This window comes from Ahaetulla prasina, chromosome 8 (assembly GCF_028640845.1).
Source record: "Ahaetulla prasina isolate Xishuangbanna chromosome 8, ASM2864084v1, whole genome shotgun sequence".
NCBI classification, from domain to species: Eukaryota; Metazoa; Chordata; class Lepidosauria; order Squamata; family Colubridae; genus Ahaetulla; species Ahaetulla prasina.
In genome coordinates this window covers 90,654,290-90,670,534 of record NC_080546.1, presented here as the reverse complement: position 1 = coordinate 90,670,534, position 16,245 = coordinate 90,654,290, and the positions used below count along the sequence as shown (strand labels likewise).

Genomic DNA, 16,245 nt, shown 5'->3' with positions numbered 1-16,245 from the left:
CAGGGAAATCCTAATAATTAGGAATAAAAATGAGGCCCTCTCCTTATTTAAACCAGGCTGAGAAAAAGATTCAAAAGGAGATGGGGAGGACGGTCCATTCACCCAGAATTGAGGACAATTCACTGGACCCCCAAAGTAAGATGAGGGGTGCTACAAAATCTCCAGGGGCTATTCCATGCACGGTGCGGAATTTGGTATGTTAACATACTACATGCATATAAAGAAAAAACAACAAGAAAAAGATGCCAAAGCGTTTATCGTATTTTTAAATCATTATTTTATGCTTATGATGAGAAGGACAGATTCCTCTCCGGATGATTCATTTACCATTTCCAGAGTTAAGCAATCATGCTTATCGCTTAAACCATTTCCTCTCCGCCTTCTTTCTGGAGGGAAAAAAACAACGGGGACTGAACGAAGGGCCCTTCCTCAGGACAAAAAAAACAATCACCCAATTGTATCGCTGAACTAGTTCATTTCTGTTTGCAGGATTTAATTATTGGCAGAGAATTTATTTCCTTTGGAGCAGGGGTCTCCAACCTTGGTCCCTTTAAGACTTGTGGACTTCAACTCCCAGAGTCCCTCAGCCAGCAAAGCAAAGCTGGCTGAGGAACTCTGGGTGTTGAAGTCCACAAGTCTTACAAGGGACCAAGGTTGGAGACCCCTGCTCTGGAGGACGGTTCCTCTGCAGTCCGTGGGCTTAGGAGCAAAGGGAGAACGGAAGGTCACGTCCACACCAAAGTGCTGTTCTCGTGGCGCCTGGCACAAGTCGTAAATTGGAGCATTTGTGCCCGGGCTTCATCACGCATTTTGACATTTTTGTGAATGTTACAGCTGAGTCCCTCACCTGTGGGAATACAGTCGATTATTGAGAATAAATAGAAGGCAAAAGTTGTGTTTTTAGCATCTTTGGTTAGATAGGTTAGTCTAGTGATGGCGAACCTTTTCGGTACCGAAACTGGAACATGTGTGCATGCGCCAGAAATCTGAAAACCAATTAGCTGCCAGCTGGTCTTTGGTTTATGGCGCTCTGGCGTGCACAAAGACCAGCTGGCCGAAGAGCAGCTGGCGACAGCACGCACACCCACAGAGTGGGCTCTGCGTGCCACCTCTGGCACACATGCCATAGGTTCGCCGTCACGGAGTTAGTCCTTTAGAAAACCCTGCTTATTATGCTTTCGATCAATACGCAGCTCGGCGTCCTTCTAGATCAGTGTTGGCGAACCTATGGCATGCGTGCTGGAAGTGGCACGCGAAACCATCCCGTGCCGAATGCGCGGGCTAGCCGGCTCCTCGTCGCGTTCCTGTGCTCAAATGTGCGCCGGCCAGCTGGCTGTTGTATGCGCAGTGCCGGCGGACCCCGGAAGTGCCGCGATCCATTGTGTACGCACGAGCTGGTACCTGGCCTTTCGGGTTGGCGTCGCGTGCATGCGCAATGGATCGCCGCACTTCCAGGGTCGCCGGCACCATGCGTGCAATGGCCAGCTGGCCGGTGCGTGTTTGAGTGCACAAACGCCACAGGAGCCGGCGAGGCCGCGCATTCAGCACGGGATGGTTTCGTGTGCCACTTTTGGCACATGGGCCGGCATGCGAGAACACAAAAGATTCGCTAACACTGTTCTAGATGTAGAGATCATCGTGCAAGGCACAAAAATTATTAGGATTGCATGACGTACCACGCTAAATGCCATTAAAATCTGACTGCGACAACCAAGAGCAGGTGTTAGCAACCGGAGCTCAATAGGCAACGGACAGGAAAGGGGAGAACAAGAAATTGAAGGCGAATCTGAATGCTTTCTGAACGGTGTTCCGCCAGTCGTGTTCTACTTTCACGTGCCGGCCTGCCGGGGAGAGCTTCGACAGGCAGTTCAAGCAGGAAAGGGCCTTCAGCTCAAAGACCGGCCACTTGCTCCCCAGGCGGCCTTCCAGGATGGTGCTGAACTCGACCACGCTGCCCTGCCTCAGGTTCAGAAGCACCTGCTTGAACTCATTGCTGGCCTTCAGCACAATGTCCTTGGTGACATCGTCTTCCTCGTGGCCCCGGCTGCCATTCCCGCCACTGAGGGGCATGCCCACTGTTATTTCGAATTTATACCGGTCGAACCTCTTGATGTGACACTCATGCTTGGTCAAGAACTTCAAGCGACAGAGTTCCTCCTCTTCCAGGGTGGTGTTTCTGGGGTCGCACACGGGATACATTTCTCCGTACAAACATCTCAGCCAGTCCCCAAGGAAAAAGGGAAGCAGATTTATGGCGGACTCGGCACTGTTCTCAATGCTGGTCACTCTGACGTACTTGAATCGCCCCGTCCAGGTGACCCGATGGCCTTCCAGATGACTGCATAAAATCTGAGTTCGCGCCATGTTGGTTTCTTTCCAAGCCCGGGGCCCGCAGAGAAACCCGTACTGATTCCACGTCAACGTCGAATTGTATACCTTCATCCCTTCCGAGCGATAGACGTAAAACCAGCAGAACAGAACAATGGCAGAAAGCCACACCAGAATAAGCTTCACAATCGAACTCTTGGTTAGGGACTTCACCATTTCGACTGCGGAGAGTCTGGCCCGCGTGCACAAGTGGAAGAGCAGAGGAACCGCGCAGAGGACGACCGTGACGACAATCTTGGTCAGCTCCAACGTTACCAGCCATCTTAGGAAGTGGAAAAGGCACATCAGGGCAACGCCCAGCATTAAGATTGGAAGGGCGAACAGGAATAAAAAGTAGCCCACAGAAGCCCGAAGGAGACCAAGGGCGGTTGATTCCTGCAGAATCACGACCGAGAGTTCACACCACATGAAGCAGACCAAATAAGGAACCAAGTAGCAATAGATGCCCTTAAATTTCTTCAGTCGTGCCATGCGAAAGAAAAGGTAAAACAAGTACAGGAACAAGAGACAAGGGAGGCTGAGATTCAGCACCAGGACGCTACCGAGAGGAAGGGTGTAAAATGTTTTACCTAGGAGCTTCACGTAACCCCACTGGTCGGGGGCCCCTTGCAGCAGGCAGAGGGCCCCCGCAGTTACCTCAGTCAGCAGAGCCCTTCGCGTGTAGGGTTCCGCGCTGGTGCACAAGCTCATGTAACTTGTCACCATGAAGAAAACGGAAACGGTGGCCAGCTCAGAGCAGGGCATCCATTCCTTGCTGGCTATCGGGAAGGAGAAAAGGACGAAGAGGACCGAGAGGAGGAAGTGGAAATAGGGCTCCAGGTGATTCCAGCCAAAATTCCCTTCCGCCTCGTCGACGTCCAGATCGGGTTCGAAACGAAGCAGGAGGTCCGTGAGGGTGCGGAAGTTCTCCCACGCTTTGCTGTCCTGGAAGACCTTCAGGGTGCAAATCACCATGGAAACGAAAGAGAGATAGAAAATCACGAGGGGGATGAAGAAGGCGAAGAAGTCGATGGTCAGGTTGCTGAGGACGAAGAAGAAGAGCAGAGCGTTGATCTGGTGGGTTGGGACGATGGTGGACAACCAGTGCATGCCAGCTTTGGAGGCCACCTCGATCAGGTGCTCTTTGATTTCCATGATGGCGTGGAGGGGATACTTGATGATCTGGAAAGAGAAGGCCGTGCACGGGTCATTCCAAACAGCAGTGGGGACCAAATGAACCCCAAAAACCCCTTTTGCAGAAGACTGATGGGCTGACTAGGATAGGAAACAAACTTAAGTTCCTGTCGCCCTGTTTTGTCCCTTCAGACCAATAAATGTGTTGGGAGTGACTGCAAAGGTATCTTCCAAGGGGACGGAGAGGCCCAACTGCACCTCTTGACTCCAGTGCAGGGGTCTCCAACCTTGGCAACTTGAAGACTTGTGGACTTCAACTCCCAGAATTCCTCCCAGTGTTGTAGTCCGACAGCAGCCTGTGGAGCTGGCAACAGAGTCAGACAGTGATGAGGCAGAGGAAGAACATGGGCCAGTCCTGGAGGCTGGGGAAGGCCCGGATGAGGGCTCTGTGTTGGAGGCAGAGGTGGGGCCAGGGCCATCGGGGAGTGAGGTGCGGACTCCGGATCCTCCAGATCCTCCGGATCCTCCAGAGGCTGACAGTAGTGAGGCAGAGGAACAGGAGGAGCCTGTTCCTAATGCACGCATGAGAAGAGCTGCCAGAAGGCAAGAGCAGCTCAAGCAATAGCTGAGCCGTAATAGCTCAGGCTGTTAGAAGCCTGTTATTAGAACACAGCTGCTTGCAATTACTGCAGGTTCAAGCCCGGCCCAGGGTTGACTCAGCCTTCCATCCTTTATAAGGTAGGTAAAATGAGGACCCAGATTGTTGGGGGGGCAATAAGTTGGCTTTGTAAATATACAAATAGAAAGAGACTATTGCCTTATACATTGTAAGCCGCCCTGAGTCTTCGGAGAAGGGCGGGATATAAATGTAAATAAATAAATAAAAAAAAGAGGATGACTCGGGAGTAGGGCCAAGAGATGATTGGCCCTTCCCATAAGGCTTAAAAGACCGGCAACGGCGTTTGGACTTTGCTGGAAAACAACATTGATAGCTTTGTTTGATAGCTTTTGCATTTGTTTTGTATCAGCGTCTTCTGAACTTTTGCCAAGAAAGGCCTTTGGCTGTTTGCCGAATTGGACCAAGGTTGGTGATAGGACTGAGGCATTTGTGTTGGGTGGAATTTGCTTTAGTTTAGTTGGACAACACTAAGAATGAGTTAATTCTCAGCTGTTCGAATAAAGTTCGTTTGTTTTTACACTGACTGAGTGTCCTACTACCTACTGGGGCCTGGGTCACAACAGCTGAGGAATTCTGGGAGTTGAAGTCCACAAGTCTTCAAGTTGCCAAGGTTGGAGACCCCTGCTCCAGTGGCAAGCCACAAGAGATCAGAACAAGCCCAGGTAGGTAAAACTGCAAAGGGACTGCAGCCAAGGCCCACCCACTCTAATCTGTCGCCCAACCAAAGTTGGGGAAGTGCATCTGTAGAAGATCTGAAGATCTCTGGAGGGTGCTGCCCAGGAACTGAAGACCTCACTGACCAATGGGCTGAATTTCAACAAAGCAAGCTCTTCTTTTTTTCACTCCCATAAATATGGTTGGGGCGTCTCGATAAGACCCACCTTTGCCTCCGCACCTGAGGCTGGGTGGTCCTAGTGGTCCCACTGCCTAGGATTTGAAACTGGGCCTTCCGAAGACGCTCCAATGAAGGGGTTCTTTCACCCACCTGGTCCATGCGGGTGTTGGGACCCAGGCCCAAGTAGGTAGTAAGAAACTCGGTCAGTGAAAAAACAAACGAACTTTATTCGAACAGCTGAGAATTGCTTCATTCCCAGCGTTGTTCAACTCAAATTAAAACAAATTCCTCCCAACACAAATTCCTCAGTTCTCTCGCAAACCTTGGTCCAATTAGGCAAGCTGCCAAAGGCCTTTCTTGGCAAACGTTCACAAGTCACAAAAATAAAGATGTAGACAAAGCAGAAGGCGAAGCAGAAGACGAAGATACCAACATGGTTTTCCGGCAAAGCTCAAATGCCGGTGCTGGTCTGTTTTAAGCCGTATCCAATCATCTCTTGGCCTTACTCCCAAGTTGTCCTCTCTGCTTGAGCTGCTCTTGCTTTCTGGCAGCTCTTCTCATATGTGCATTAGGAACAGGCTCCTCCTGTTCTTCCGCCTCACTGCTGTCTGCTTCTGGAGGCTCTGGAGTCCGCACCTCACTCCCCGATGGCCCTGGCCTCAACTCAGCCTCATCGCTGTCCGACTCCGTTGCCAGCTCCGTAGGCTGCTGACGGACCACAACAGTGGGCTGCTCCCCAGGAACCCTTTCGGGGTCTTCTGTGTACCCTCCACCCATCCTGAGCAAACGGGGGCGGGGGGCAAAAGTATGACATCAAAGCCCTCCAGCCATTCACCTTTTGTTGGAAGGGGAGCTCCTCGGGGCTCTTCCCTGTGAGCTCATCATCATCATCGTCGTCGTCATCCTGGCGATGGATCATACTTGATGGGATGATGCCCTTGGCGTACTTCTTGGTTATTTCAACAAAGTCATCAAAGGCGATATAGTTCTTAGCTAAAAAGCATTCAAGAGAAAAAAAAAGTCTCTATGAGCGGAAGGCAACGGAAGGATCTAAAAAGGGGAGCGGGGGAGGAGGCAGGAGGGAGGGTCCCACCCAGGTGGCCCTCCCTACCTTCGCTGCTGACCAATCTTTCCAGCATCCTTCTTTGCTTCTGGAAGGGCTTTGGAAGAGGTCCCGGGCGCTGGTCTCCCTGGCCTGTTCTCAGAAACACACGTAGGTGTGAAGAGTTTTAACGAGAAGCGGGACACAAAAGGGTTAAAACAAACGAATAGCAACCCTAGGAAGCCCCCACCTCCCTCACACACATAGAAAGCCCCAATGATGAAATGTAAAATTTGTTACTACCGGTTCTGTGGGCTTGGCTTGATGGGAGGTGGAGGGTAATGTGACTGGATGGATGTGGCCAACTTTTTTAAAAAAAACTTTTAAAAGCATTTTTTCTACAACCTCTTCGGGCGAAGAGGTTGTAAAAAAATGCTTTTAAAAGGCTCTGATGATCCCAGTTGAATTGCCTGATCATCAGAGGCTTTTCTTTTGTTTTAAAAGCATTTTTTTTGCCTTTAAAAGAAAAAAAAAGCCTCTGACGATCAGGCAACTCAGCTGGGATCATCAGAGCCTTTTAAAAGCATTTTTTTCTACCAAAGGCTCTGACGATCAGGCAACTCAGCTGGGATCGTCAGAGCCTTTTAAAAGCATTTTTTTCTACCAAAGGCTCTGACGATCAGGCAACTCAGCTGGGATCATCAGAGCCTTTTAAAAGCATTTTTTAATAACCTCTTCGCCCAAAGAGGTTGTAGAAAAAATGCTTGTAAAAGTAAAAAAAAAAGCCTCTGATGATCATGCGGCTCAGCTGGGGATCGTCAGAGGCTTTTTTTTTTACTTTTAAAAGCATTTTTTCAGCCGAAGAAAAAATGCTTGTAAAAGTAAAAAAAAAAACCCTCTAATGATCGCATGGCTCAGCTGGGCAGGGTGGTAGTGGTGGCAGGGATTTTTGCTACCGGTTCTCCGAACCACCTGCTGCCATCACTACTGGATCGCGTGATCCGGTCCGAACCGGGAGCATTTCACCCCGGAAAGCCCCCAAGTGTCTGAATTTTGATCACCTGATCATGGGGATAGTACACAATTAGTTCATCACTGCGAAAAATGGTCATTAAGTTACTTGTTTCAGCCCCCTTGCAACTTTGAAGGGTCCCTAAAAACTAAGTCGAGGAATACTTATAAGTTTTTTACTAAATTTATAAACCACCCATCTCGGCTATCCCAAGCCACTCCAGTTTAGCACGCAGATTTAACATGCAAATAAACGATACAGACCTTCACTGTCCACTTCTCCAACATTTTCTAATAGTTCTGAAACAGCCAGTTCCTTTTTCTTCTTCGGATTTAATTTCCCGTAGATGACCAAAGCCGCTTTTCTCACCGCTCTTTCCAAATTAGTCTCGGATAATAACCTCTTCACCTCTTGCACATTTTCTGAAGTGATGCCTCAAGGAGAAGAGAAGGGAGAATGGCCAAGGTTAGATTTGACTTCCCCCAGTTGCAAAACCCACTCTATGGAGGTTTTGTATCCTGCTCTACGGAGCAGAGAGCTGCTCTCTGACGGAAAGCCACTTGAAGAGACTAGAAGCATTTGTGGAATGTGGAGTGGCTGGTGGCCACATGTGCAAATAATATCAAGATATGAGAAAGACGCGAGAATATATGGCTTTTATAAAGAACCAACGGAATTAGATCTGATGCTACTAGGGACAGATGAAAAAATAATTTTTAAAAAATGTACAATTATCTCTTGAGTTTTGATATTTTATTGGTAGAGTTTTGATATGTTTTGATACTTTATTGGTAGACTACACAGAGTCCCTCGGTGAGCGAGACGGGTGGTCTCAAAATTGGATGGATGGATAGAGAGAGAGAGAAATTAGATAGATAGATAGATAGACAGACAGATAGATAGATAGACAGACAGACAGACAAGATAGATAGATAGATAGATAGATAGATAGATAGATAGATAGATAGATAGATAGATAGATAGATACCATAGAGATAGATAATTAGATAGATATAGATAGGCAATATAGATATAGATAAATACCATAGAGATAGATTGAAATAGACAGACAATAGATATAGATACCATAGATAATTAGATAGATATGTCTGACAATAGATATATAGATATAATCATATATCGACAGACAGACAATAGATATATAGAGATACCATAGATAATTAGATTGATAGCGATAGATACCATAGAAATAGATAATTGGATAGAAATAGACAGACAATATAGATAGATAGATAGATAGATAGATAGATAGATAGATAGATAGATAGATAGATAACCATATAGATAATTAGAAAGATATAGACAATAGATAGATAGATAGATAGATAGATAGATAGATAGATAGATAGATAGATAGATAGGTAGATAGGTAGATAAATAGATACCATAGAGATAGATAATTAAGATAAAGATAGAAAGACAGACAATAGATATATATATAGATACCATAGAGATAGATAATTAAGATAAAAATAGAAAGACAGACAATAGATATATAGATATAGATACCATAGAGATAGATAATTAAGATAAAGATAGAAAGACAGACAATAGATATATAAATATAGATACCATAGAGATAGATAATGAGATATAAATAGACAGACAGACAATAGATATATATAGATACCACAGAGATAGATTAGATAGATAGATAGATAGATAGCAATAGATAGATACCATAGATAAATAGATAGATAAATAATTAGATAGACAGACAGACAGACTACAGATATAGAGATATAGATAGACAGACAGACAGACAAGAATTGTCAACTGGAAGTACAGGTAATCCTCGATTTACAACCACAACTGAGCCCAAAAGTGAAACAGTTGTTAAGTGAATTTTGCCCCATTTTACAACCACTCCTGCCGCAGTTATTAAGTGAATCGATGCGGTTGCTAAGTTAATGCCATGGCTGTGAAGCACAGGTGGCTCCCCCGTTGATGTCGCTCATCGGAAGGTCACCAAGAGGTGACCCCGAGACCTCAGGACGCCACAGCGGTCATCAATAGGAACCGGTGTCCGAGAGTCTGAATTTCGGCCGTGCGATCACAGGGAAGCAGCAAAGATTGAAAAACGGCCGTGAGTCCCCGTTTTCAACTTTGTAACGGTCGCTGAGCGAACTGTTCTAAGTCGAGGACCGCCCGAGTGCATGAAAACGTGGTCCTACCTTTTCCTTCGGCCAAACAGGTTCGCAGGATCTGGAGGGCTTCCTTCTGCCCCTGTTTGGCCGCCGGGATCAACCACTCCACCGCGCTGCAGCTGTTCAGCTCCTCATCCCGCTCTTCGGCCAGCTTCAGGTAGTGTTTCCCCACCTGTGAAGAACGGAACATTTAACCCTCCTTTCGATGTAATATGTAATGTGTAATATGTAATCTGTACTGTGTAATGTGTAATATGTAACATCTAATGTGTACTATATATGTGTTATCTATCTATCTATCTATCTATCTATCTATCTATCTATCTATCTATCTATCTATCTATCTATCTATCTATCTATCTATCTATGTAAAACAAAAAAAAGACATTTTGCGAGCTCCGGAACTAAAATAATTAAAATTTTATTCTGACGATGTCAGCAGATGGTTGACGAAAGCTTAGTAGAATAAAATTTTAATTATTTTAGTTCCAGAGCTCGCAAAACGTCTGTTTCTTGTTTTACAAATATACCTGGAACTCATATTTTTAGAATAGTTTGATATTCTGAGGTTTTCGCGGGTGTTTGTATGTAGGTCTTTGGTTATTCAGGTTTTCTCCCGCGTAAAATTGGAAGTGTCTTGGCGACGTTTCGACGAAGTCTCATTCGTCATCTTCAGGCTTCAGCTTCGTGCTTCTGGGAGCAATTTAGCTGAACCCTGAAGATGACGAATGAGACTTCGTCGAAACGTCGCCAAGACACTTCCAATTTTACGCGGGAGAAAACCCGAATAACCAAAGACCTACACACACATACACACACATTATAATATATATAAATATATCGTTCCATCACCCATCTCCTTCCACTTACGACTGTAACTTTGTTGCTTGTATCCTTGCGATTTATATTGATATTGCTTCCTGAATGCTTATTTGTAGCCTATGACTATCATGAAGTGTTGTATCATTAAGTGTTAATTTTGTACCTTATGACTATCATTAAGTGTTGTACCTTATGATTCTTGATGAACGTATCTTTTCTTTATGTACACTGAGAGCATACATACCAAAGACAAATTCCTTGTGTGTCCAATCACACTTGGCCAGTAAAAAAAAAATCTATTCTATTCTATTCTAATATCTAGGAAAACTGTAATCCCCACAACCGTCTTCTAGAGCCCTTGTTATCTTAGTTTTTATTTCACTCTTGTATTCCTTTTCGACGCCTCCTCATCTACATTATTTCCTTAAAATGTTTAGAATAGAATAGAATAGAATTTTATTGGCCAAGTGTGATTGGACACACAAGGAATTTGTCTTGGTGCATATGCTCTCAGTGTACATAAAAGAAAAGATATGTTCATCAAGGTACAACATTTACAACACAATTGATGAAAGAAAGCATGCACAATAACCTCTGTTTGCGACTTCGGTTCTCCAGCTTTTGCTCTGGCCAACAGTTCTTCAAAATTGGGGGCATCCATCGCGATTTCTAGAAAAGCCAGGAGAGGGAGAGAGAGAGAGAGAGAGAAAGGGAGAGAGAGAAAGAAAGAAAGAAAGAGAAAGGGAGAGAGAAAGTGAAAGAGAGAAAGAAAGAGAAAGAGAGAGAGAGAGAGAGAGAGAAATATTCCAGCTTTACTCACAGCCCGGCAATCTACCCACCGCAAGGACAGGAGAGTTCTAGAATCCAGTGGGTCACTAAGAGGGCAAAGCAGACAGCTGGCCCTGGGTGTCAATCTTAACAGCTTACGACAGCCCTCCTTGGGTGACACACTCCTTGGAAAAGAAGTCTTTTAAGCAAAACATTTTCCTAGGATGGCACTGAGTAGTGAGGCAATTTGAATACGCACCAAAAAATAAGACTTGATTTACGATCCTAAGATACGGCCCTTAAAGGGAGAAAATGCAGTCATTTCTTGTCCTTGAAACAACCTGCCACGTAATTTCCAGGCCCGACATTCCAATATAGACAATAATTAGGGAGTTAAGCTGCTACCGCCTCTCTAGACCAGGAGTCGGCAACCTGCAGCTCTGGAGCCGTTTGTGGCTCTTTCACCCTTCTGCTGCGGCTCCCTTTCACTCAAAATATGCGTCAGAACCGCCAATGTGCGAAACCTGCCGGCACACGATTTATTGAGTTTTTCAACTCCCGGTAGGCCAACCATGGATAAATCCAAGAAAAGAAAAGTTTCAGAAGAAAACAGAACATTTAAATCAACTACATATGCTAGTTTTGTGGCCGCTCAAGAAATAAGTCAGGCAACGGGAAGGGTTTTTGTGGCTCCCGGTGTTTTCTTTTCTGTGGGAAAACGGGTCCAAATGACTCTTTGAGTGTTTAAGGTTGCAGACCCCTGCTCTAGACCAACTGGTGAAATCTAGAAATATTTTAATGTCAATATACTGCCGTTTCACAACGTTAAGCAATCGACATTTCTTTTGCAACAAGATCAATAGTTTCAATGTTTGACCAGCAATATGGAACTGACCTAAAGTGTTTAATGATCTCTACTTCTGTCACTTCAAACCAGCTCTAAAATAAAAGGATTATGGAACGATCTTGGTTAAATGAAATGAGGGGTTACAACGCAAATAGAAACGGAACATCTTTTGCAACCGAGGTACACGGGACTCTTCCTTGGGACACCCCACCCCCCGGGGTGAAATGCTACCGGTTTGAGCCAGTTCTCCAGAACCGGTAGTAAAAAAAAATGCTACTGGTGCGCCGAACTGGTAGTAAAAAAATGTAAAAAAAAACAACAGTTCCGACAATCAGCTGAGCGACCTGCGATCGTGGGAACTTTTTTTTTTACTTTTTAAAAAAAAAACTTTTTATTGTTTTATTGTGATACACAAACTGACAAACACACAACACACAACATATAAATACCTCCTATTTTTAAACAACGTTTCTTAGTGGTCTTTTTTCAGTTTTATACCTTTCCCTCCATATCTCATTTATTATTTTATTTTCTTTCTTATCCCATTTTCTTTATTTACAGAATTTATGAGACTCTAGAAAAAGTGCAGAGAAGAGCAACAAAGATGATTAGGGGACTGGAGGCTAAAACATATGAAGAACGGTTGCAGGAACTGGGTATGTCTAGTTTAATAAAAAGAAGGATTAGGGGAGACATGATAGCAGTGTTCCAATATCTCAGGGGTTGCCACAAAGAAGAGGGAGTAGGGCTGTTCTCCAAAGCACCTGAGGGTAGAACAAGAAGCAATGGATGGAAACTGATCAAAGAAAGAAGCAACCTAGAACTAAGGAGAAATTTCCTGACAGTTAGAAGAATTAATCAGTGGAACGACTTGCCTGCAGAAGTTGTGAATGCTCCAACACTGGAAATTTTTAAGAAAATGTTGGATAACCATCTGACTGAGATGATGTAGGGTTTCCTGCCTGGGCAGGGGGTTGGACTAGAAGGCCTCCAGGGTCCCTTCCAACTCTGTTGTTATATATATATACATTAAATTATCTAATACGAATAGCTTTACTTTTCTACATTCTTATATATTTGTTATTTACATATTGTACGTTTCTAATTTCTCCCCTTTATTTTTTTTTTATTTTTTTTACTCTTTAAGCATTTTTTTTTACTACCTGTTCGGGCGAATAGGTAATAAAAAAATGCTTTAAAAAAGTAAAAAAAAAGAGAGAGATTCTGACGATCGCACGTCGCTCAGCTGTGATCGTCGTAACCTTTTTTAAAAAAGTTTTTTAAAGCATTTTTTATTATCTATTTGCCCGAATATAAATAGGGTCCTTGAGTGGCTCAGACTGCTAAGACAGTCTGTTATTAACAGCAGCTGATTTGCAATTACTGCAGGTTCAAGTCCCACCAGGCCCAAGGTTGACTCAGCCTTCCATCCTTTATAAGGTAGGTAAAATGAGGACCCAGATTGTTGGGGGCAATAAGTTGACTTTGCATATAAATATACAAATGGATGAAGACTATTGCTTGACATAGTGTAAGCCGTCCTGAGTCTTCGGAGAAGGGCGGGATATAAATGCAAATTTAAAAAAAAAAGGAACCAATAGTAAAAAATGCTTTAAAAACACTTTTAGAAAAGGTTCCCAAGATCGTGCGCCACATCTGGTTTCCCAACCCCCTCGCTGTTCTACATACTTTCCCAACCTCCTTTTGGCACATACTGGGTATATGCAGCCAGCGAACCGGTAGCAAACTTAGTTCAGATTTCACCACTGTTCTCCCTTCCCAAAAGCATCTCAGCCAAGTAAGAGCATCCTTCAAGCTCACCCTTAAGTGACTGGCTAGGCATCTAGCCCTGTTTTGAAACTGCTCGGCTGAAATTAAGCTACCTTGGTAATCAGAGCAATTTAAAAATAATAATAATAATAATAAGAAGTGGAAGGACTTAAGAGGGCAGCTGTTGCTCTCCGTGAAATGTAGAAAATAGTTTGGTTAGTAATTGGGGAAACAAAGGAAGGGAAGGGGAGCAATGTCAATTTTTCTGGTGGGAACCTTCAGCTTCTGCTATGTTTCTATCCCTGACCTTCCCAGCTGGGTGCAAGGGGAGGGGCTGAAAAATGCTCGGACCCTGGGTTTAAAAGTGGTGGAAGGGCCCAGCCAGAGAGTGGAGGAGAAGGCAAACCAGGGTCACCTACACCAAGGTCTGGCTGCAAGAGATCCCTTCAACAAACAGGCCCAGAAATATTTTCTTTCTTTCTTTCCTTCCTTCTTCCCTCCTTTCTTTCCTTCTTCCCCCTTTCCTCCCCTCCCCTCTCTCTTTCTTCCCCTCCCTTTTTTCCCTCCCCTTTTCTCCTTCCCTTTCCTCCCTTCCTCTCTCCTTTTCTCCTTTCCTCCCTCCCTTTCTTCCCTCCCTCCTCCTTCCTTATTTCCTTCCCTTTCCTCTCTCCTTTCAACCCTCTCTCTCTACCCTCCCTCCTTCCTCCTCCTTCCTCTCTCCTCCTTCTCCTTCCTCTCTCCTCCTCCTTCCTCCTTCCTTCCTTCCTTTCCTTTCCTTTCCTTTCCTCCCTTCCTCTCTCTCCTTTCCTCCCTCTCGTCCCTCCTCCTTCCTCTCTGTCCCTCTTCTTCCTCCCTCCTTCCTTCCCTTCTCCTTTTCCTCCTTTCCTTTCCTTTCCTCCCTTCCTCTCTCTCCTTTCCTCCCTCTCATCCCTCCTCCTTCCTCTCTGTCCCTCTTCTTCCTCCCTCCTTCCTTCCTTCCCCTCTCTTTTTCCTCCTTTCCTTTCCTCCCTTCCTCTCTCTCCTTTCCACCCTCTGGTCCCTCCCTCCTTCTCCTTCCTCTCTGTCCCACTCTCCCTCATCTTCCACCCTCCCTCTTCCTTCCTTCCTCTCTCCTCCTTTCCTTCCCTCCCTCCCCCTCTTTCTCTCCCTCCCTCCTTCCTTAATATACCACCTCTCTCTCTCTTGCTGTTTAGAGGTCTTCTAGAGTCAGCAGGTGCCAGGAAAACTCAACCAGGATCTCAAAACATTCCAAGCTTGGCCAAATGTCTCTAGGAGGTTTACTTTGAGTACTTTGAGTGCCTAACTATCTCTCTGAACCGCTGGCCCTTTTAAGGGTGTGCTGGGACAGGCTGTTTATCCAGACCAGCAAAGCCACCCCCCCTCCGCCCCCTCCTTCTCCCTAAGTAGAGCCGGGCGGCATCAGCAGCGGCCTGGTCCAGTCAGGAGGCTGGAGGGGTGGGCTCAAGATGCCTGCTCATCATCTCTCTTTTTTTTGTTTTAACACCTTGTTTGTCTCTCCCCCACCCCCAATATTCAGCCCTGGGCGGGAGGGGAGGTGGGGGCTTGTCACTCCTGCTTTTACAAACGTGCAATGACCTCCTAGCAATCTTTTGCCAGATGCCAGCTGAGCAAGGCAAGGAAGAGCTGGATGGGAGGGGCGGGGATGATGGGGAGGGGTCTTTGCCTGCCTTTCTGGGGGGGAGGGGCTTAAAAGTACCTGCAGCTTCCCATCTCCCCCCATCCCACCTACCCCAGCCCCATTAACCCCGCTTGGGGCCTCCCCCCCCCCCCAAGGGGAGGAACCCAATGCCCCTCCCCCCTCCCCGTCTCCCGCGACCCCTTGCCCTCCTTAACCTTGCTTGGAAACGATGGGGAGGGGGCTTTTTCTGCCTTTTTAGGGGGAGGACTTAAAGTACCTGCAGCCTCATTCCCCACCCCACCCCATCCCCCACCCTGGCAGTCTCAGCCCCCTTTACCCTGCTTGGGGCTTCCCCGCAGATGTAAGGACCTCACCCCACCGGGCCAGCCCCCCTTAACCCCGCTTGGAGGGGGGAGAAAAAAATCAAAGCCCCGCGGGGGTCTCACGCGACCCCTCCCCAAACCCCGCCACCCACCCACCGTTCCCGGACAGCAAGGCAGCAAAGACTCGGGAACCCGCAAGCGCGTGCACCAGCACGGCGGGGACGCGCACCCAAGGAAGGTGGGGGGTGGGAGGCGAAGAGAGAGAGAGAGAGAGACCCCCGCCCGCCAGCCCACCGACCCACCCTGCTTGCTTGCTTGCTCGCTCGCTCGTTTCCCGGCTGCAGACAGGGCGAGGTTCCCCCGCCTCGCCTTGGCTGCGATCCTGGCCCTCCTCCGCTGCCCCTGCGCGGACGGGAAGGAGGCGAACGGGATCCCCGGGGAGGAGGAGCCGCCGCTGGGTAGCTCTGCCTTCCCCGGCTGGGACTGCCCTCGCCGGGCGGGACGGAAGGCTGGCAGGCGGCGGAGCCTCCAAGGCCGGCTAGGGAGGGATGGGGGTGGGGTGGGGGGAGGACGAGCCTTCTCTCACCTTTTCATGCTTCCTTGGAACATTGATTGATATTGATTGATTTAGTCATTTGGTTATTTAGTTATTTGGCTATTTAGTTATTTAGTTACTTCGATATTTAGTTACTTCGTTATTTAGTTATTTGGTTATTTAGTTATTTAGAATAGAATAGAATAGAATAGAATAGAATAGAATAGAATAGAATAGAATAGAATTCTTTATTGGCCAAGTGTGATTGGACACACAAGGAATTTGTCTTGGTGCATATGCTCTC

At 46.4% G+C, this 16,245-nt stretch overlaps 1 protein-coding gene across 3 annotated transcripts; it reads right to left on the bottom strand.

Annotated features, from left to right (window-relative positions):
- Positions 1 to 253: 253 nt before the first annotated feature.
- On the bottom strand, positions 254 to 15,855 carry WFS1 (wolframin ER transmembrane glycoprotein). Of its 3 annotated transcripts, XM_058192660.1 has the most exons (8): positions 15,709 to 15,731; positions 11,723 to 11,766; positions 10,652 to 10,728; positions 9,265 to 9,409; positions 7,333 to 7,503; positions 6,127 to 6,210; positions 5,851 to 6,008; positions 254 to 3,549 (listed from the first exon to the last, which is right to left on the bottom strand). In XM_058192660.1, exons 3-8 carry the CDS (start codon positions 10,718 to 10,720, stop codon positions 1,738 to 1,740), a joined length of 2,439 nt encoding a protein of 812 aa, XP_058048643.1. In that variant the 5' UTR covers positions 10,721 to 10,728; positions 11,723 to 11,766; positions 15,709 to 15,731; the 3' UTR covers positions 254 to 1,737. The 3 variants fall into 3 exon arrangements, with proteins under 3 accessions (XP_058048643.1, XP_058048642.1, XP_058048641.1); XM_058192659.1 differs by lacking the exon at positions 11,723 to 11,766 and having other exon boundaries at positions 15,709 to 15,855; XM_058192658.1 differs by lacking the exons at positions 11,723 to 11,766; positions 15,709 to 15,731 and adding an exon at positions 13,496 to 13,947.
- Positions 15,856 to 16,245: the final 390 nt, after the last annotated feature.

What these genes read in the sequence shown, in the direction of transcription:
- WFS1 (XM_058192658.1), bottom strand. Translation starts at nt 13,517, where the DNA reads ATGCCTAGCCAGTCACTTAAGG. An exon ending in TGGAGAAGTGGACAGTGAAG is followed by an intron (nt 6,211 to 7,332) that starts GTCTGTATCGTT and finishes TTCTGAGAACAG; the next exon opens with GCCAGGGAGACCAGCGCCCG. An exon ending in AGCTCCCCTTCCAACAAAAG is followed by an intron (nt 3,550 to 5,850) that starts GTGAATGGCTGG and finishes TTCTCTTTCCAG; the next exon opens with ATCATCAAGTATCCCCTCCA.